We start from the raw sequence: 23,155 nt of genomic DNA, 5'->3' as shown, positions 1-23,155 counted from the left end.
GCAGTCCCCCCGGGAGGAAGGAGCACAACCCGGCCGCAGGCAGACGTGCCGCGGCGGCGGGCATGAAGTCCTCAGCAGGTGCTGAGGCATCACCGGGAAGCAGGAGAGGCCAGACAGGGTCCCGGAGCGCGCCACCCATGGGCCGATGGAGCATGGGCGACGTCCGGAACTGTCGAGGCGAGAGGGGGTCCAGGAGTGCGCCACCCAGGCGTCGATGAACGTGAGTGGCGTCTGGATATCCCCGGAAGGCAGGAGAGGCCAAACAGGCTCCGGAGCGCGCCACCCACGGGCCGATGGCAGCATGGGCGACGTCCAAAACCGTTGAGGCGAGACGGGGTCCAGGAGTGCACCACCCAGGCGTCGATGATACCGTGAGTGGCGTCTGGAACCGCCGTCGAGGTGGTGAAAAAGATGAGAGTGTCCACATGAGGTCAACCGGCTGGTCGAACCTCCTCTCCGGCACCGGAAAAAAAATTGTTAACAGTCAGATGTCAACACGTCGTTAGTTGCTAGCCGTTAGCTGCCGCTGTTAGCCGTCAGTCATCGTTGTTATCCGTTAGCTGCTAGCCGTCGTTAGCCATTAGCTGCCGCTGCTAGTTGTCGTTAGCTGTTAGCCGTTGTTAGCTGTTAGCTGTCGTTGTTAGCCGTCGGTAGCTGCTAGTTGTCGTTAGCTGTTAGCCGTTGTTAGCTGTTAGCTGTCGTTGTTAGCCGTCGGTAGCTGCTAGCCGTTATTAGCCCCTCGTGGTTAGCCGCTAGTCGTCGTCAGCTAGCACAGCCAGGACGTGCAGCCGCACGCCCCGAAGAAACAAGCCCACGAGGTAGCAATCGGGTTGCTGGTCGACCCAGCAGGTCGTGCATCGACCCCCTGTTGGATGGAAGGCTGATGCGGGAATGGCGAGCAACGTCCCAGCGGGGCGTGCACCGAGCCTCAGTCCGCGTGCCGGTGGCAGCCACGGACGATTCCAAAACATCCCCGGCATTTCGAGAAAGAAACTTGAGTTCCTTTTGCCGTGTTCGGGTCCGTCCCGGAAACTTCTCGAGACTTGTCGGGGTCACCAGTGTAGTGCCGAGAGATATGGAGTCAGAGGCGGTGCATCGAAGGTGCAAAAGGGAACTTTAATGAGGAGCAGAAAAGGACATGTTGTCGTGTCGCAGCCCGGGTCGACAAGAGAGAGAGCCAAGAGGGCACACACTATTTATAGGTAACCCATAACATGTCCATGTGGGAACAATAACCGCAACTGTAGTTCCAAGTTTGAACTTATGTCCCAGTGGTTAAATAGGTGGTCACCACATACTTCACTTTTTTCTGGGGGGTGGGGGAGCAAGCACAGTTAGTATATATATATATATATATATATATATATACCAGCACCTTACATAATAGCCGCGTTCACACCGCAGGACTTTCCCTGGTACTTTAGTTCTTTAGTTCCGTAATCGTGCCTCAGGGAAAGTACTGCGGTGTGAATGCGATTGGCACTAGCCCCCTGGCGGATTTAGTGCCGTGGTACTTTAGTGGTACTTTAGTGCCGGCACTAAAGTACCGCACGTCCTGTGGTGTGAAAGTGGCTAATAGCTACGTTCAGTGGCGTACTGGGACTAAAAATCAGCCCGGGAATCTCGACCGGCCCTCGTTATCGCTAGTAAATTATCAACGGGAGGAGGGGGCAGCGCCATATAGAGAGCTCTGGGAGGGGGGATTGCTAGTGAATTTTCCGACCGGCCCACTTCTTCCTCCAGACTGTTGTTCTGCTCCAGCACTGTTGTGCTACGGCTTGGTTCGGCCCGACGCGAAGCGGAGTGTCGACAACCATATTGTATAGATATTCGTATATCACGGCCTGAAATGAGCTATTGCATTTATAAAACGGTTACCACGTGTGGCTGGCAATGTGAAAGAAAAATACACACTCCAATTTAAATAGTTTTTATTATTAAATAATGATGTTCAAAATAAAATAGTCCCTCCGTTGCCTTCTGCACAAAACACAGTGCGAGGTGGTTGCTATCTATGCAACAACAATAACAGCTAGAGAACATAATAGACAGACAGCATTGTCGTCGTTTAGGTGCTTTTTTTTCTGGAGATAGGCACTTCTCAATCCACTCCTCCATAGTAAGGCCACCCCGGAGGTCGAAGTTAACCTTAAATGTTTCCATTTTAAGCTTTGTTAGTTAGTTAGTTTCGTGATGGACGTAATGTAACAGTTGTAACCATATGGTTGTAACGGTTCTCAGACGCGGAGGGATACTGACTTGTAAAAAGTAACTACAATTATACCCGGGATATACAGATAGGGTATAAAGATAGGGTAAAAGATAGGGTATACAGATAGGGAATAACCCCCATAACATGGGGGTTATTCCCTATCTTTATTCAAGAGCGTGGTATTTAAATTTGAGAGCATACTTTATGTATTTATTTCCCTCAAACCCTGTCCTCGCACTCAAATAGTACCTGCTTGCACTTAGATTTGCTCTGCTTCTGCTCAAACTGTACGCTTGCACTCAGATATATTGCTGTTTACAGATTTATTCTGAGCGCGCTCGAAACTTTTGTGCAACAAACCTGTCAAAATCCCTCAACCAATAGGAGGCCAGGTGTCCTTGCGGGTGCGTTCGCTTTATCTATTACAGCGTCCCGTAAGGGCGGTTACTCTTTGGTTTGTCTTTGGTGCGATGACAGGGTTTGAGTGAAGGAAATCAATAAAGTATGCTCTCAAATTTAAATACCACGCTCTTGAATAAAGATAGGGAATAACCCCCATACACACCGAGTTGAAATCTGACGCCGTGGTCGCTCTTTTTCTTTTGGACAGGTAATTATCTGTTTTGTATGGTTTACAATTCCCCTGAACTATATAGCCAACCTAAGTCATGTGTGCGTTCATGTGTTCATGTTCATAATAAGGAGGTGCTTTGTAAGGAAGTCTGAAGGAAGGGGCGGATTCTTTTCGGCTGTGTACTTTCAAATTTTAGTGCACTCGAGCCGGTTTCTGAAATGTACCTACCCCACCTTTAAGGAGTGTTTTCAGTTATGTCATTGTCTAATCTCTCATGTTTAATTACTTTAATCTCTGTGAAATCATCGCCCTTTACTTTCCTCCAATGTCTGTTAAATACTGCTTTGATATCTGGTTTGCTGAAGCTCATTGTACAATTAATGTTATTATTTGTGTACCCCCTTTTGCAACCCTTTCTGCAATTGTATCCACTTTGATACAAATACTATCCATTAAAAGTGTTAGTCAATCCCATGGATGTAGGTCAATCCATAATTTGACCTTCTCCCTGTGGTTGTTATGCATAGTGGAAAAGACTCATTTAGACTCATTTCAAGATAGCAATGGAAGCATGAAAAATACTTCATTACAAGTAAGAGCCCTGCATGCGTTCTAGCGACAAAACAATGAGTATACTGTCAGATAATCGGTTTCAAGGATTCATTTACTATTCAATCTACAACTATGTTATGTTTTGTTTGCATGTGTTACAAAACTCCAGACATCCTCATTCACACATTTTCTTTAAAGACCTTTTAAAGAAGTGAATCACTGTATTATCAACTTTAAATGAAGGTTAACTTGAATACAGGCACCTAATTTGACACATTTATTAGAGCAGCTTATATCATGACAGGCTTGCAAATATTGCTAATTAAAGACACAGGAATCCGACTTCATTTACAATTACATTTTACAACTTTCGGCTAACAGATGTTTTTCTTTCAGAATATTTCAGTCTTATTGCATTATGGATACAGAATCTGTCTGAATGACAGCATCATACAGAAACCAATATGACAGCATCATACAGAAACCAATATGCTCAAATTAAAGTAATGTCGTAGAGTTGGACTTCTATCAGGAACATTCAGTAGGCATTTGTATTTAATCATTTTATTTATAGTTAAAGCAGCTGCTTTTATAGCTTGTTGTGAGCTTTTCTTTCACATTCTGAAATACATTGGCTGTGGCTTTGTGTCACACATACACACAGATACTGTACATTGAAATCACAGTGAGTCACATTTAACAGACAGATCAATATAAAGCTAAGAGAGCATGATATTCAGCTAAACACATGGACTTACCTTAGATAAAATAACCTATATCATATGAAAATAAATACAATATATATTGAATTTGAAAGTATCTCTGTTGAATGATAAAATGAAGACATGAGGTCTCTTTACTAAGATGAGTGACACTTCAAGTCCCACTCGTTATTCACCCATCACCATGGAGACTGACTCACCCACCCAGCTGCTGTGTTATATGATGTGCACCACTAATAGCAGGGAACATGTTTGGCCTCCTGTACTAAAACAAGTGTATTGCATTGTGGGACAAAGTGATCCCTCCTCTATACTACACTCTGTGAGAGCTGTGTAGGGAAAACACTTTAAACACTTCACTTAAAGACTGTGTGCTAAACTAATGGGCCGTGGTGATGAAGACAATACTTACAGCCTGAGGAGGAATCATAAAGCTTCCACCAAAGCAGCAACAATCTTTAAACACTTACACTCCATACACTTAGCAACCATTAGCAAGCATTAATTACTGACACAACGGAAACCACTTGTCACTTCATCATTGAGTCAGCCTTAACTGTTAAGCACAGACAGCACAGGGAGACATTTGTACTTTGATGACAGCAACTCATTTTCAAAGCGTACATTAACCATTTTAAAGGTCACTTATTATGCAAAATCCACTTTTTCATGTCTTTTATACATAAACATGTGTCCCCTCTGTGTAAAGAGATTATGAAAGTTTCAGGAAAAAATATTCGCTCACTTTTTGTCCTTATCCATTTATATAAAAACCTGTCTGAAAATTTGCTGATCAGATTTTGGCCACTTTGTGATGTCATAACGATTTTTTGGATTGTGTAACCATTAGCCAATAACCCACCAAGGTACACCCCCCCCCCCCCTTATCACCTGAATCTCCTCCTAGAGCACCATTAGGTGCGTTCACTCCGGAGTACTTTTCCCCGTACTTTTCACGTATAGTTCCGTTAGTACCCCTTATGTCGCGTTCAGACCAAAAAGAGTACTTAGTGCCGGGAACTTTTTTAGTCCCACTTTTTTAGCCCCATTTTTAGTGCCTGCTGGAGAGGTGGTACTATCCTGTTACCAAAAAAGTACCAATTTCTATTGGCTGGGCGAATTGCAAACCACGCCCGTAAAACTCTGAAAAGTCTCACCAACGGGGAGAGAATAATTTATGGCAACACAAAAATAAAAATAGCAGCTTCTACTGACTTCCGGCCGGGGACTTCGGGTGGCAGTATACGCCGTTAAGTTGTTTTTGCGGCCTGCCAGTAAACCCAAAGCAGAAGAAGAAGAAGTGACGTCAAGGGGGGGCTACAACTACAACAAAATGAACATATTTGACCGTGATTTAATTGTAATACACGTTTCAAAATGATGCCGAAGTAACAACATACTGATACCGGTTAGTAAAAACCATGAATTAATGCTTTGAGGCAGGCGAAAAACCCTTTTAAAACGCGTGTTTTCTAAATGGAGCTTGGCTAAGCCAATGTTATATATGCTCCAACCGTCCACACTCACAACAACGGCCTATACAGACATAAATAAAGCAGCGACTGTATTCGCCATGACACAGGCAGTCTGTGGTTTGTACTTGTTTAACTTTTGTCTAGTTTCTGAACAGATATGAGGAGCTGTGAGCTCTGAGTGCTAACAGCTAACGGCTGTGTTGTTTTTCTGTGGCGCTCATTGAAGATGACGTCACGGCTCCGCCTACACTGCGTTACTATAGTAACTACCCCAGTTCCTAAACTGTAATGGAAGCGCAGCATTAAAGTGAGCCGGGCCTAATAAGGCCTAACCAAACCGAGTGAGGCCGAGCGAGGCCTGCAGTGGAAACGCACCATTAGTGCCTGGGGTACTAAGTGCCGGGGCACTAAGTACGGCAAAGTACTTGGTGTGAAAGCGGCTATTGAGTTCTTTTTAACCAAATATCTCTCAGAGGGGCGTGGGGAGTGGCTCCTTATTTTCATCTAAAGTAACAGACAGAGAATCAGCACTATTGAAACAGGGCTGAAACAGAGGGGATTATGGGATGCTGCAATGATCTATTTGGTGTTTCGAGCCAAACACTTCAGAGACATGTTTTGTATATATCTGAGACCTATTATATATTGATGAAAAACAGTATACTAGGGGACCTTTAAGCAACAATGGAAAGGAGTTATTCCTCACGCGACGGAGCTGTTTTCACTCCTTCAAAAAGCAGACATGAGAAGACCAAAACTAACAGTGTATTAGTCCATCACTCAATACTTTCACAAACACACTGTTTGTATGTGGCTCTCAGCTCAAAGCCCATTGGTATCTCCTTCAGATCTTCAAAACTATAACTTTTGTCATTTCCTAAAACAGCCAATACTGCATTGTTTTTTACATAAAACTAAGCAGTTCGACTTCTACCAAATTGTAATACTCATCCACTTTTATTTATTGCTGACCCTGGCCTATCCTGATAGAGTACATCAGAGCCTTGCTTTTGGCAGTTAGCATGTCTGATAACTAGCTAAGAGATCGACTAACTCCTGCTAATAAATTGTGGCTAGCTAGTGTTAGCTGTTAGCCTGCTAGTCTTGTACTGTATGTCCCCTAGGGTCGTTTCTAGATGGTGACCCAGAATTTTTTAACTTTTGTGAGATAGTTAAGGGTAGAATAGGTCCAAAGATATCAAGTCTGTGGCGGGCCGTCAGGGCCTTCAAGGTATTCAGAGAATACCCTGGAACACTCAAATAAAACAAACAAAAAATCGATTTAATTTTCTAAATAAAATGAATAAATGAGAATGGTATCCGTGTTGTTGATCTGTAATATTACAGTGTTACGTTGATTTGTTTGTCCTTCTCGGACCACGCATTTCAGTGGTTTTGTGTTAGAAAAGAAAGCAACCAATCAGATCTCGTTCTGGGTCTGTGGGTAGAATCGAGTGTCGAAGTCACGCCCATCTACTTCCAGTCCATGGGACCTTATATCTGAATAATGATGCTTGAAGTCAACGGAGAGAGAAAAGGTATCGTTCGATCCCGTTTGAATCGAGCCCTGAGTTACACACGTGATGTTTGTCAATTTAACAAATCATTTCCGTGTCAAAAAAGTCACAGTTTGTCGTAAAACTGTTGAAATATAAGACTATGAAAAATACGCAACAAGAAAGACTACAAATCCCAGAGTCGCGTGAGTGATGTCATAACTGTGTTCCTCCGCTGAGAGATAGCTCAGATCAGCGCCGTAGAGATAGAATCTATCTGTAAGGCGCTGACTAAGATCAGATAACGTTAACAAGATGCCTGTGTGCTCAGTGCCAGGCTGTTGTCATAGCAGCAACGGGTCTTGCTCTTCTTCCGCTTCCCGTCTGATGAAAGGACCAGGAGTGGCTGATCAAGTTAGCTACCTAGCTAGTACGTTAGTTAGCATTACAGCCTTGTCATTTTCATTAGCCTTAATATGAAGTAACATCAAGTAACCCAAAATGTTAAACAGTAAGAGTAGTAATCATATTTCGTGAACCCTTCGTGAAGAGTACTGTCACCGGTGTGATCATTCTATAATACACCATTTAAGCCCGGGAGAGAAATGCTAACGCTAGCATCGGCGATCGCCGATCTTTTCTACTTCATGCTATCTGCACAAATGGTTGACATTAAACATTAAAAAGACCAGGCAGTTCAGAGAGAATCAAAGGAAGGCAGGCAGCTTTGCATGACATTCTTCAGGACGTGTTTCATTGTGGTGATAGTAAGGGTAGTCAATCATTTTGTTGACAAGACAGTAGTGACGGCCATCTTGGTGACGTGTGTTGTTCTGCGAGACCAGAGATGTAGTTCATTGAGCGTTTTACACAAACAAATGTGTTACTTCACAGTTTTACGACACATTTTTTTCTTTTTGACTTGCAAAATTATCTTTTAAATTGACAAACATCATATGTGTAATTCGTGGCACAATTCAAACGGGATCGAAAGATAATCTTTCTCTCTCCATTGACTTCAATACATAATTTTTTCGAAATAAGGTCCCATGGAGGTCCACCGGAAGGAGAGGGACATCGCCACTCTATGGCCATTTCTTAATCGCGAGGATGCTGGCTTGGTAGTCGCGTACTTCCAAGTCACTTCCTTCAGAAACGAAGCAAGTATGCTTCCAAGCCACGGCTTCGGAAAACGAAGAAGAATGGAACAGGCTAAGAAGTGTGCCACTCTCTCTAACGGTTTCAACATACACTGTACCGAAAATAAATACCTCACGATGTCCATCTAATTATGAACTTGCTTTACTTTCACGGAACACATTTTTGGTAATAACAAACCAATGTAACATATTTACCAACACGTGTTCTACGCCACTATTCTTACATTTAAATGTGTGCTGCGTCGATTCAGCAATTCTCCGCAAGGGATTTTGAAATTGGTCCGTGCGCAAAGCATTGTGGGGATTTTAAGGACGCGAAGTCTACCCATGTGCAGCCTCGAAATTTCCCCCAAACCAAGGAATCGGCCTCGATGGAATTCCAAATATGCTAGAGATTGGAACAGTCCTTCGGTGGCACTCGATTACGTAGCATCCTTGTAATATTGGCTTGGAAGCCAGAATCCTCGAGATTGAGAAACGGCCTATATCCTTCAACCACCAAGGTATTCTACATCCTTGATAGAATGCCCTGGCTGTTGCACTGAATTGAGAGCGTACGTTTGGACTGACAGTTTGATCAACCAATCATATATTGATTTGTAGCCAATGGGCGTATTCTTTCAGAGTTTCCCTCGGTTCCAGGGTACTCTAGTTACCTGCTAGTAGGCCCGATAGTTAACTGGCTCGAGACAGAGGCCGTTTCTTAATCGCGAGTACGCTTGCTTGGTAGCACATGTCTTCCGAGTCACTTCCTTCAGAAGCTAGGCAAGAATCCTTCCTGGCATTCGGAAAACGAAGAGTGGAACAGGCTAGCAAGTGTGCAGGTGTGCGTCATATGAGAGGCCCGCCTTACATTTTCCACCACAGATTTGGGGAAATTGGTCCGTGCGCAAAGCATTGTGGGGATTTTAAGGACGTGAAGTCTACCCATGTGCAGCCTCGAAATTTCCCCCAAACCAAGGACGCGGCCTCGGTGGAATTCCAAGTATGCTGGAGATTGGAACAGTCCTTCGGCGGCACTCGATGACGTAGCATCCTTGAAATATTGGCTTGGAAGCCAGTATCCTCGAGATTGAGAAACGGCCAGAGGATCTATGAATGCGACGAAGCAATTCATGCCGTTTTATTGTTTTTAACGTTGAAATGACAAGTGCAACAGGGGAAGATGAAGTTGTTGCGGAATTGTTGTGAGTAACCTTTTCAAGACGACAATTCAGTGAAAAGACGGACATTATAATGCCGCGGGGGGGGGGGGGGCTGCGGCGACGGCAGGGGGCGGCTGCGGCGACAGAAGGTCCAGTTGTGATAGACACGGTTCGTCACTGAGTCTGTCAAACTTTTCACAAAGGTTCACATATTGACGGTCACCTTTTGAACATGCATGAATCTATATCTAATATGAGGTTAACTGCTCCACATTTGAATGTAACAGGGTTCAGTAAGATACATCGATTGTTGATTTAACTGGGAAGATGGACAATACAATTATTTCTCCAGCTAAAATTCAGAATATCATCAAAATCACCCATATCTTTAGTTGCTGGTTAATTAAAAATAAAACTTTTGATAAAAAACTATCCACAAGCCAGTGCTGCACCACATTTATAACATCTAGTGATTAAATATTGCTGACGTAACTCTTACTATTACTATTTCATATGGCAGTGGTAGCGATAAAACAGCCATTCTCTCTGGCCTTCTAGTCAGAACGGAGCATGACACCTGACTACTCCCTGTGTTTTTGTTTTTTATATTTCTGTTGTAAATTATTGTCTTTTATTGTGATTGTAGTAAAGTGTTTTTATTATTATATAAATAAAACTTGATTTGATTGACATCTGGATTAAACACTAAATTTAAGGAAAGCACAACGATCTAACGGCGTTCAAAGTTCACTGTTGGGGGGTTATAAAACAGGTATGGGCCCCCTGCATGACCAATCACAGGCTTGTCTCAGGACTGTTGGCCATGTCTCCATTTTGTGTTGGCTCTTTCAAGAACTTTTCCACTTCCTGTGAGTCCACTATTAAACTTGCTGGCCTGATCCTCTCTTCTTTCTCTTTGTCCATTTCCTCTTTCTCCTTCAACTCCTCCTTTGTCTCCTTTTCTTGCTCCTCTCTTGCTCCCTTCTCTTCTTCGTCATTGACGTCTGGACCTTTGCTGCACTCCTCTGTCACTGTGATGTTCTCAAGCTTGTCTGCTGATGCTGAGGGCTCTTTCTTGATAAACAGGAAGTTACATGTAGCCAGGACCACAGCTGCCAGGACCACCTCGCATCCTGCCAGCAGGAAGATCCACATGTAGTTATGGGTGGCATCAAGAAGCCGGCCTGACAGAGAAGGAGGACAGATGAGAGGATTACTTAGGTTACCAAACATGGCCTAACTGTGTACTGAATAACAGGGGAGAGGAACACATGGATAGGTGCATGGATTTTGGTTTGGTCTGATATTGTTAAGCAATCGAATACTGTAGCTTGTCACTAATCTAATTGAAGCTAATTATTCTTCATGAAACTGAATGTATTAGGGTGTTGTTCAGCGACTTGTGAATAATAATCCTCCCCAATAAAGTATTATGGTTTTGTTTCTGTCTGCGTTTACCTAAATGAACTGAAACTCATTTGGCGAGCTTTGAGCAATCAGTGCATGGTTGACGTTCCAAGCACCCAGTGGACTCTAGGGAAGCAACACCTTGGGAGTTCACTGTTAAAATCCTTTCTTTTGGCGCCACTAGATGACACCGTTTTGGCCTTTTAGTAGCTGATAAGAGTTCATGTTTAATAATTTCCCTAGTTGTACCAACTAATATTATCTCCAGTACTAGCTGTATCTGACAATATGAAACCCCAAAAAGGCTCAACTACAAAAGCCCATCACACAAATGGCCTACTTGTTCCTGTTTTCAATGGACTCCAAAGTCAGTAGCTGCAACCCACGGTCATGTGGACAGATGCTGTATGTCATTACTAAAACTCGCTAAGTGCTTTTAATGTTTTTGCACCTTCATCTTGGTGTGAGCAACAGAGACACATTAAATAATACTACTTTACTTGCATGGAAAATAAAACAGCATTAGAGACTATCTGACCACTAATTGCACATGTCCTGGAACAGACACTGCTGTTTTTCAGTCTGTTGCTTGCTCTTTTATCTAAACTTCACAATGCTGCCCCTTTCTATATCTCAATGGGAAATACTTTGAATAAAGATAATGAAGGTTAGAAAACATGTATGGGTTGTAGGCTCTGTGCTGACTGACCTGCAGCAGGCGGCCCCACTAGCACAGCGATGGCTTCCATAAGCAGCACCAGGCCAATGGCACTGGAGAACCTCTCTGTACCAACTATTGCCATGAGAACCTCAAACTGCAGGGCCCCCACCATGCCGTAGGAGAGGCCAAAGAAGATGCAGAAGATCACCAGCGTTGTGTAGTCGTTGGCCTGGGGACAAATCGTGACACGAATTGTAAAGGACAATCAAAATGTAGGGTTAGCTTTGAAACCAGACTTTCCAGTTGATAACGAGTTAACCATTACCAACCTGTGATCCGATGAGGTCAGTGATTCCGTTGAAGATCATAGCAAAGCTGAAGAGGTAGACGCAACGAGGACGCACCCATTTCATTCCAGCTATCAGACCACATGTGGGCCGTGCAAACATGTCAATGAAGCCCAGGATGGAGAGCAGAAGCGCTGATTTGGTGTCCTCATTCCCCAGCTCCTTCGCATAGCTCACGACAAACACCGGCGGCACAAAGAGCCCCAGCACCATGATGGACGCCGCCACGGTGTAGATGACAAAGCTGCGGTCTTTGAACACAGAGAAGTCCAGCAGTTTGGCTTTGGGCTTCTTCTTCTCTGCTTCTTCTGCTTCTTCTTCTTCATTGTCCTGTTCCAGCTCCTTAGACTTGAGCGTCTTTGGAGCAACCAAAGGCCGCATCAGGGCCGCGCACACACAACAGTTGAGTAGAATGCCACCCAAGATGAGGAAGCTCCCCCTCCATCCGTACTGGTACTGGAGAACCTGGCCCAGTGGAGAGAGGCAGCACAGGGCCACAGGGCTTCCTGCTGCTGAGAGCCCATTGGCCAGGGGACGCTTCTCACTGAAGTAGCGGTTTAGCATAATGAGCGATGGTTGGAAGTTCAGGGCTAACCCCAAACCTGCAGCAAAGGAAAAAAAGTTCCTTATATTCTTTGACTTTCTTTAGGCAAACATGCATTCAACTGTCTTGTTTTGTAGGGGATGTGTTCTTATAGATGTGTCACATTCTAAAATACTTTATACTTTATGTCAGCTCGAATGACTGAGTATGGTAGGTTTGTTCAGGAGAAATGTCAGCAGAGCATCAAACCTGTTATGACTCCAGTAGAGAGGTAGATGTGGATAATGCTGGTGGAGAAGGAGGCCAGGATCATTCCCAGAGAAGCGAGGATGCCTCCCACCAACATCACTGGACGACAGCCGAAGCGGTTCACCAGCACACTGCACAGAGGACCTGGCGAAGAGGAGTAGACTGTGTGTGAGTCAAGCAGAAAGTATACGGGCCTGACAAATACCTCAAAGAGAGAAAGAGAAAACCAGTTGTACTTGTTATGACATGTAACACTATTTAGCTCAATCATACAATGTACTCGATAATAATATAGTAATATGAACAAGTATTTCGTTTTATAATAATCTCAACACAGGTACACATTTTGAAAATCAACTTACTGGTATTAACATTCTGGTCGAGAGTTATATACTCTCATGTATACATACATGTGTGTATTTGGAGTGCCTTGAGTGTACAGTATATGTATTGTACTGTATTTTACAATTTGTATTGTACTGTATATGTATTTTACTGCATGTATATTGTACATATGTTGTACTTTATGTATTGTATATCGTATTCTGTGTATATTGTACTGTCTGTATACTGTACTGTGTATTTTGCACCATGTGTGTTTATAATACTGTGTGTGTACAGTCTTTGTATTGTATTGTGTATATTGTAATGTGTGCATATTGTACTGTGTGTGTATTGTGGTGTGTATTGTACTGTATGTCTTGTACTTTGTTTGTATTATCCTGTATATGCATTGAGCTGTGTGTACTGTAGTGTGTATGGGTTATACTGTGTGTATAGTGCTGTGTGTATTGTGTTGCTTTGTTTCGTGCTGTATGTGTATTTAACTGTGTGTATATTACACTGTGTATAGGTGCTGTGTGTGTAATATGCTGTGACCTACCGGAGCCGTAGAGCATGGCCAGCAGGATGGAGGAGATCCAGGCCGTGTCGCTGTACCCGACATCGAACTCCCTGATGAGCTCTTTGAAGAACACACTGACTGCTTTAGGGAAGGCATAGGAGAAACCTGTGATGACAAAGCAGCCGACCAGCACCGCCCAGCCCCACCCGCCATCTGGAGCCTTCACACCCCCTGGACCCTGCTCCACCGCCGCGCCGCCCATGGTGCTCTAGGGCTGTTGCAATGGAAGTACACAGAGAATCTAAAAAGAAAAAGAAAATCACAACAAGCAGTGTTCTAGCGCTTCTCTTGAAGTACAGTTCATTCTGCAACGTTTTTGTCATGATAATATGGGCCATCAGCAGTTAGAACTCAGTAATCCACAGTGTACTGTCACGGTTTTAAGTTTGTGTGTCTGGTAGTGGGTGTTTTTCTGTTCTCCTTGTCATGTTTTCCTCCCTGTATATTGTCTGGTCTTTTTTCCCTAGCCTCATCCCAATACCCCTCCTCGACTCCTCTCTTCCCCTCCTCTGGGACTTGACCCGAAAATCGATCAAGACACGCCATTTTGAAGGACGTCCCAATAGCTGAAATGCACACGGAGGAGTCGAGGAGGGGTGAGGGGGGAGGGGTGCGGGAGGAGACGAAAGGGAGGATACACGCGAGCAGACTATGCGGAAGTGTTTTCACTACTCGCGTATAAAAGCCCCGCCCCCACCTTCACAGCTGGTCCATTTCAGAGGAAAACCGACAACTGGACGATGAGTGGAAAAGCGTCACATAAATGTATAAGTGCTCACAGCTCCGTGGGAATTATTATGTGCAATTCAATTTCTAAAAGGCTTTTACATTACTATAATTATATTTTTATTTAAATGTAGGCTACATTTTACACCAAAACGGAACACAAAAGCAGGACCAACCATCATACATTGAATTCCTTGACTAACAAGAGAAAGCTTCATTAATTAAAATAAATAGTTAACCAGAAATGGGCCGGTTCTAAGGGTTCTTCAGTTAAGCCCGATGAGAGGGGATACAGCTGTGCGCATGTCATCATTAACAGACATCGTTTAAGAGTGAGTGAACGAGGACATCCCAATTAATACCTGAGGACTCCTCTGTCCTCGCGTCACCTCCTCGTGTCTCTCGCTCACATCTTATGGAGGCGGAGCTAAGATGCAAGGAAGGGACGCGAGTGAGGGAAAGGAGGAGTCGAGGAGGGGTATTGGGATGAGGCTCCTGTGTTTTCATGTCTGTCGTTAGTTTCCCTGGTGTGTCTAATTTCCTGATTGTTTTCACCTGTCACCCCTTCTGCGTCTCCTGTGCTAATCAGCGTAAGCCCCGCCCCTGATTGTTCCCACCTGTCTCTTGATACCCTGTTTAAATTCCCCTGTCTCCCCGTGTTCAGTGTCAGTTCGTTTTCGTCATGTTCAGGTCTGTGTGCTATTGTCTCTTGCTATGGTCAGGTCTATGCTCTTTGTGCTTTTGAAAAGTTTGATTCCTCACTACGCCTTCATTTTTTGTTCTCTATTTTTTTCATCTCGGCTAGAGATTTTATAGTTACCTTTTTTGTTGTTCAATGCTGTTTTGGAAAATAAAGTATCTTACAAATACTTTACCTCTGTCTCCCGGGTCTTGCAATTGGGTCCTACATCCTAAGTGTCTGAGTTCGTAACATGTACACGCGAAGCATTTAACATGACCACTTTGACGAACACGTTCACTTGTCTTTAGCTCCACATTGTTTGCCCTTAGAGCCCCAGATGTGTAGAAAAAGGATTCAACATTATGCACTGTATCTGTTGGTAGGGATGATGCTAACAGTTGGTCAGAGAGCCCCCCCTCACAGGTCTTCACAGTGACACATCATATCAGCACTGGTTTGCAGAGCAGGGGACAGGAGTTCCAACAGAAATGAGATGATCCAACAGGAGAATAAAAAGGATAGAAAGAATAGTTGCTGTTGCTATGGTGTCATTGTTTACTGTGTACAATGAGAACAGTTGCACATTTACCAGCCACATTAAAGACACAAAATCTAATTCTCAGTGGAAGCTGGAAGTGGTGGCTAAAATAACGCTTTGATCATCTGTAGCTCGCAAGCAAAAGCTCAAAGGATGCCTACATGCTATAAGGTTGAGGCTAAAAGCTAACGTGTCCAATGCGAAAACTAAGCATCTTCAACATTCATCCATAAGGCATTGAAGAAAAAAACAGCAGTGTTCTTGTCCCGCAGAGTAGAGCTAGTCGTTTCTAGTACACATGTAGAACGACTCATTAGATGTTTTACGTGCCTTAACAGCAGCTAACATCTATGGGAACAGACAATCATGGAAGGATTTTCAGCCACTTATCAAATATGGTGGTTCTATACTGTATAGGCCAGGGGTGGGGAACCTTTTTCCTCTCAAGGGCCATTTCAATGTTTTCAACATCCTCCGAGGGCCGTACAAATTATTGACCTTAAAAATACTAAAATCACAGCCCATTCATTTCGCCTTTCTTTCATGCTGTGCAAAGAAAAAGCAACCTCTTAATCCAAATATCTTGCCATGACTCACGCATGCATGCACTTGCACGGTTGTGGCTTGACCACCAAAACAGAAAGATATGGACACTGTGTGGAAATGTATTTAGTTTCCTATCCATGTGAACATGATTTAAGTGGGGGGGACCTGTCCCTAGAGGAGGTTAGGTCCTGCTCCCCCGGGAAGATTTTTTTTTTTTAAATGTTGAAGTTAAAAGCATCAATCTGGTGCACTTTGAGAGCAACATTAGGAGATCTATGGATACATCTCTCAACATCCATATGAAACCTAACTGTAAACAGATTTTCTTTTCTTTATGGATATTTTACAAATCACTCCTCTTTCAAACTGTATTCTTGTTTATTAATAACAACTTTTATACCGGTTTACTTTATTCTCTTATTTTTTTATAACTATAATGATCATATAAAGATGTGCCTTTACCTCACTGGTTGGAGAAAAAGCTTCTTATATTCGTTAGCATAGCTAGCTAACCAGATGCTAATAACATCAAAGTTATTGACTGTATGATCAGTATGACAGATCGCCACTGGGCTTACAACTAAGACACAGCCACGCAAAAACTGCAGCATGTGTATGGCTCCTTATGGGTACTGCAATTTTTGGAAGTGCCGGAGCGGAGCTGCGTTCTGGTGCTTTCCGTCAGAACTACACCCCTGTCAGACGAGACATATACCACGTGATGACACGTTAGGCTTGTGTTGTGTTCAAGGACCCTGACCGTGGCCAGGAAAAACAGGCACTCACTTGTTTAATTATTTTGCGGTCTAGATTTCTTTAATTTTTTTCTTTTTTGCGTGTGTTTATAAATTACCTCGAGGGCCACACCAAATGGTCTCGCGGGCCGTATACGGCCCGGGGGCCGGAGGTTCCCCACCCCTGGTATAGGCCTATTCAAAATGTTCGTACTGATATTTTGTGCTACCGTTTTGAATAAATCACTATTACCTGATTATAGACTATTACGCATGAAATTCACTGGTATGATTTAATCTGAACACTCCATCCATAGCAGTTTAACTGTTTCTAACATTTCAGCTCATCAGCTTCAGTATAACCAGTCCAGCAGTTACCAGAGCAGCAAGTGTGACCGAGTATGACTGTGGGACTGCACCATCTTATTCTTAGTTATGGGACAGCACTGTGTGATTAATAGTTCCTGGCCTCTGGAGCCAGACATGGCTTTTACCACCACAACTACAATTTAGCACCTCGCCCCAGAACATGGGACAATTCTCTCTAGACATCTACAGATCGAAGCACTAAAGTCACTTTGGCTCAGTGAGGAAAAAGCCAGTTGTTCTATCAGCTAATTTACAACCTCTTAAAGAGCTGAAGAGGTTGAGTTGTGTGGGAAATGCCAGCTGAGCTCAGGACAATTCAGCCAACAATCCAGTGTCTCTGGGTAACATGATTATTTCCCACCTCATGCTAACGGGAATGTGACGTTACCAGTCAGTCCCGGGGGAAATATGTTTCATTCGTCCTCTGCATCTGTCTTCAAGTTACACTGTGTGCCAAACATCTAGTTATGGAGGCTGCTTCACCCATCAGCAAACAACTCAGGTACTCTCAGATTAGCAGAAGGTAGTGGCTTGAAGTCCTCAAATATCCTCCCAACAGCGAATGACGCATTTGCTTTTTGGATGTGTTGAGAATGACCCAAAAGGCTAATGTACGGAAATGTGGTATGTTATGTAACTTCACAAGCAGTATGACATTTGCTCTGTCATTCACAGGATAAACAAAGGCACATATTAGAAGCTGTATAAGCGGCCAAGCAACCCAGAATATCTGCAGTCCTGTACCACAATGGACATATCCTGGGTAGCCAACACATCCTCATTCCCAGGTCGGCCTATGTTGACGTTATGTCAAGTCCCCTGCCGGCTTTTTCCAACGCAAGGGGGGGGGCCTTAGCGTCCATTTTCAACGCAAGGGGGGGGGCCTTAGCGTCCATTTTCAACGCAAGGGGGGGGCCCTTAGCGTCCATTTTCAGCTTTCCGGGATGTCCATGTGCTTCTATGGACGCTCATGGAAGCACAGCATTCGTTTGTGTCAACTGCCCTTAAAGGCAATGAAGACACTACACTACCCAGAATCCCCAGCTATCGTTTGGACTACACCATGTGCTCTGTTTGACAAACCCCGTGATAGTCCTCAAGCTCTGTCATTGGAGAGTGTGCTCCGAGGGTTACCGAGCCTCGAACAGCACTTGAAATGGGATGGAACCACGGCAGACTGTTCAAAACTGGATTTGAACGGGTCCACCGCGTCCCCCCCCTCCCCCACCCCGTACCCAGAACTACACATGCTGGCTATTCTGTTTCGCAACATGTTCTCTATGGCACGTCTCTACTGGGAGTTGTAGTTTTAAAAGACGTTTTCGTATTTCCCATAATAAGAAGTTGCCAGTATTAAACTGTGTACATCCCTGGAGGTTTAGGGGACAGGAAACACTCACATTTAAAACATATAATTAATAAATGGGTGAAAATTGCTGGTGCCCATAATGGGCAGTATTAATATATATACCCACACGCCAGCTAAGGTCAGAAGAGCTTTATTTAACAGCTGGACTTATGTTTGTGACCCCTCCTGTTGTTAATTGATAACATTACATTACATTAATTGATAAGCCTGAAACATGCACTTGTCAAGGTTCAGAGGCACATTTTGCAAATATGGCAGTAGCCATCGATCAGCTTAAGATAAGATATACTTTATTGATCCCAAGTTGGAACATTTGCGTTACATCAGCATGTGTAACAGTTAAATATGCAGTGGTGTTTATTTGAAAATCATTTAGTATAATCACACACATTCTGTGTTTTATATTTAACAATTCTGTGTTCTTTATTTATTGATTGTTCAATACCTGACAAGGCCGGAGATGAAATATCTGCATACATCATAAGAGTATAATACATTATGTATAATATCAGTTAAAATAAGTGCTTCAACATAGTTAACATTGCTGGAGGTATGCACACATATTGATAGATGTCTTGTAATGCACTGTTGAGGAACCTGCGACCCAAGTTTTTCATTCAGTGCAGAACTACACCACAGTTGTGTAGGCCTATATGATATGTCAATAAACCTTAGAACATCTTGAAATCTTGAACGGGATGTGCAAAATAGTCATTATATACAGTCTTTAATTAACTATTAGTAGAGAATAACGAGTAATGAATATACTTTATAGGGATCCTATTAATATCTAATAATAAAAATAATGAAATTCAATAACATGCTTTAACCACCAGGTGTCTCTTTATATCATCTGTGCACCTTTATGGTGTAAATACAGCCTATCTACCAATTGTATCAAATATAAAAGTGAGCCGAATTAGTGTTGATACGGCAAGGAGACGTATTGTGTGAAAAGAAATGTAAGATGTTGTTTAATGGCTGATATATTTATGATCCACGTCACGTTTTCAGTTCCTCATATTTGTCTTCTCATCAGGGCTATAAATACAGAACTACGGCAGATATGTAATATTTAATGCAGCCGAACCGTGTATTACAATGCCGTTATGTGATGACTTTCAAAGAGAAAAGCAAGCACACTCGGAATAAGGTATTATTTTATTTTTTTAAAATGTTTTCGATCTGTTTCCGGTATTTGTTAATGACGATGTGCTGTGAGATGTGAGACTGGAATTGCACAGGGGGAAATAACGTATCTTTAGATGCGGATTTTGTTAAACTAATATGTTTGCGCTGTGGACCAACACTATACATTGACGGGGAAGGGGGTAGCAATAAAGATAACACCATTAAACAGTTACACAACATAACAGAAATAATATCGATAGCAGCGTCCCTAGCAACCACCTTGGTAACAATGAAAACGTTGGACGCAATTTCCTGAAGTAATCTTCGTAATAACTAGCAAACTAAAGATCATGTACATCCACTGCACACATAATCTGAAATAACAACTCATATTTCTCGCATCAAATGACATCAAAACGCATTTTAATGGCCAAACTAACTTTAAAATAGGCATTTTACACCCAGAATAAAACGAAATTCGGCCATGTTTTCTTTTTCTGCAGGGAGAAATGATAGCTGGGGATTCTGGGTAGTGTAGTGTCTTCTGCCATCCTTTACTCCGAAAAAAGATTTGTTTCTCCGAATCGAAGGGGAAAAATACAAAAGCATTGCACACAATTTAAACCAATCAATGTTGTGTAATTAACAAGGATAATCTGGTGTTTTATAGTCGATGAGTAGTGCAGATATCACTGTAAAATCAATCGTCAGTAAGGGGAATATTTACTTCCGGGTGTACAATTCTCCGCTATCCAATGAGAATGGACGCTCACATTGCCTTTAAGGGCAGTCGACACAAACGAATGCCGTGCTTCCATGAGCGTCCATAGAAGCACATGGACATCCCGGAAAGCTGAAAATGGACGCTAAGGCCCCCCCCCTTGCGTTGAAAATGGACGCTAAGGCCCCCCCCCTTGCGTTGGAAAAAGCCGGCAGGGGACTTGACATAACGTCAACATAGGCCGACCTGGGAGTGAGGATGTGTTGGGGTAGCGGGTTCTGGCCAGCAAATTGGGAGCACCCCAGTGAACGTCTTGATAGTTCCTGTGTCGTAAAGTGCTGACGTCTTGATAGATCCCGCGTCGGGGGTCCTGGCATCATCTCGACCTGTGTCAGTGGCCTTGTTCAAAAATGGTCCTGTCTCAGTTTTGGTCCCTTCTAAGGGTACCAATCGGGTCCTGTACATGTTCCAATGTGGGCTGTGTTTAGGCTTCTGGCTGACATCTCTATACATTTCTGTGTCAAAGGTCTCATGCAAAGTCTCGTCAGTTTCTGTGTATGGGTTCCCGTCCTACATCTAGTCAGTTCCTGTGTTGAAGGTCCTGTCCAACATCTAGTCTGTTCCTGAGTCAAGGTCCCCTCCAAAGTCTTGATAGTTCCTGTGTTAGGGGTCAAATGTGTTGTTAGTTACTGTGTCGGGGCCTGTCCAACATTTCTTTGGTTCCTGTGCCAGATTTCATGCAAGGCATCTGGTTAGTTCCGTCTCATCAGTTCTTAAGAAGGTGTCCCCCCTGAGTCGGGGGTCATGGCCGACATCCTGTTGGTTCATGTTTTAGTAGTCCCGTCAACCTGTTCTTTAGTTCCCCTGTCCTTTCTAGATACTTACACCAAATAAAGTGCCATCATGTCCTTCAAAGTGAATCGTAACCCAATTTCTCACTTGACCAGACCACACCCACAGGATTCACTTACACTATTCTTCTATCGGTAGTCAATCCTTCCTCAAAATCACCTGAACTGCCCTCTCCTCTCCTGCTGCTGAAACCTTGATCCATGCCTTCATCACATGCAAAATCGACTGCTACGACAGCATTCATTTGGCACGTAATCCAAACTCACCCCTGTCTTCCATTCTCTCAATTCTCTCCCTGTCTCTCAAGGCATACATTTTAAAGCCCTTTTTCTCACTTACAAAACCCTCCACAACCAGGCCCCCTCCTACCTCACTGACCTGCTCCGTCACCACAATCCTCCTCTCACGCGAACATCCTGTTTCCGCCTCACAGGACAGAGCCTTCTCCATCACTGCCCCCTACTCCCTCTGGTAATCCCTCACCAAAACCCCTCCATGACTGCACCCATCTGTTCATGTTGAAATCACACATCAAAACTCACCTTCTCAGAAGTGTGTTGTATATTTTAAGTATGTGTTTTTTTCATAGTTTCAATGTACATGTTGAGTGTCATTGAAAAAAAGCATTTACTGGTCTAGAAATTAAAGGTTTTAGTTTTTGAAACTTAAATATACAGTCTTGACTAGTTTCATCCATACAGGGGAAGATCCTCAGCACACAACTCTGTCACGACATGCACTGTTCGCTGGCATTTTTTTAATAAAGGTACAGCAAAAATGACAAATTATGCGAAATTATGTAGCTATTAATAGTCAGGTGTCACTGTGGCTGTGACAGATGCCTTCCTGCTTCACTCACACTGACCGGCCCCATATTGACTTGCACTCATATGTAGGCCTATACGCAGGAACATTGTGCACACAGTGATCTGTAGTGATGTCAGAACACACGCAGTGATGTGAGTCTCTTACCGGCTGATGCTGCATAGAGATGTCCCTCCTCAGCCTCCTGTCTCTCAGTCTCTATCCTTCTCCCAGCCTCCTGTCTCAGACCCTCTTGTTGCCTCCGTCTTCTGTCCCTCTCCCAGCCTCAGCCTCTCAGTATCTGTCCCAGCTCCAGCCTCCTGCCTCAGCACCGGCGCTGCGTTCCTCCCCGCACGTCTGCCCGCAGACCATCACCAGAGTGGAGGAGCATCTGTGCTGCTGGGTCCTAATGCCCCTATCCGTGTCCCTGAACGCTATTTCTGGCCTAATGTTTTATTCACACACTGGGTACACGTGGGGAAACATGATGTACGCCAGGCAGTTACTAAGCAGAGGGAGAATGTGCATCCCTTCACGGACACTTTGATCCATGCATGCGCACATTGACTGAACAATTATTAAGGATGAAAACAGAGAAATGCAGGGGCGGTTCTAGGGGGGGCCAGGGGGGCAGAGGGAGAATGTGACCCTGTAAGCAGAGGGAGAATGTGCATCCCTTCACGGACACTTTGATCCATGCATGCGCACATTGACTGAACAATTATTAAGGATGAAAACAGAGAAATGCAGGGGCGGTTCTAGGGGGGCCAGGGGGGCAGAGGGAGAATGTGACCCTGTAAGCAGAGGGAGAATGTGCATCCCTTCACGGACACTTTGATCCATGCATGCGCACATTGACTGAACAATTATTAAGGATGAAAACAGAGAAATGCAGGGGCGGTTCTAGGGGGGGCCAGGGGGGCAGAGGGAGAATGTGACCCTGTAAGCAGAGGGAGAATGTGCATCCCTTCACGGACACTTTGATCCATGCATGCGCACATTGACTGAACAATTATTAAGGATGAAAACAGAGAAATGCATGGGGCGGTTCTAGGGGGGGCCAGTACCCCCTAACACTGACCTCTGACCCCCCCTGTGGCCCCCCTAACAATGAAAAGTTTAAAAAAAAAATGTATATCTTCTGGTACTCGGTTTGCCAAAAAACGCAGGATTTTGTTGCTGTAATGTGAGATTGTGCAGACACCCTTATGTAAAGTGGAGATGTAACTGTTCAT

At 43.8% G+C, this 23,155-nt stretch overlaps 1 protein-coding gene across 1 annotated transcript; it reads right to left on the bottom strand.

Annotated features, from left to right (window-relative positions):
* Positions 1-9,447: 9,447 nt before the first annotated feature.
* slc16a3a (solute carrier family 16 member 3a) lies at positions 9,448-22,280 on the bottom strand. The gene is made up of 6 exons (XM_034089507.2): positions 22,089-22,280; positions 13,428-13,689; positions 12,545-12,688; positions 11,734-12,353; positions 11,453-11,633; positions 9,448-10,520 (listed from the first exon to the last, which is right to left on the bottom strand). Exons 2-6 carry the CDS (start codon positions 13,648-13,650, stop codon positions 10,132-10,134), a joined length of 1,557 nt encoding a protein of 518 aa, XP_033945398.1. The 5' UTR covers positions 13,651-13,689; positions 22,089-22,280; the 3' UTR covers positions 9,448-10,131.
* Positions 22,281-23,155: the final 875 nt, after the last annotated feature.

Source organism: Pseudochaenichthys georgianus, chromosome 8, assembly GCF_902827115.2.
Source record: "Pseudochaenichthys georgianus chromosome 8, fPseGeo1.2, whole genome shotgun sequence".
Lineage (NCBI taxonomy): Eukaryota > Metazoa > Chordata > Actinopteri > Perciformes > Channichthyidae > Pseudochaenichthys > Pseudochaenichthys georgianus.
Note: the sequence above shows the minus strand (reverse complement) of the source record. Positions and strands in the feature narration are given on the sequence as shown.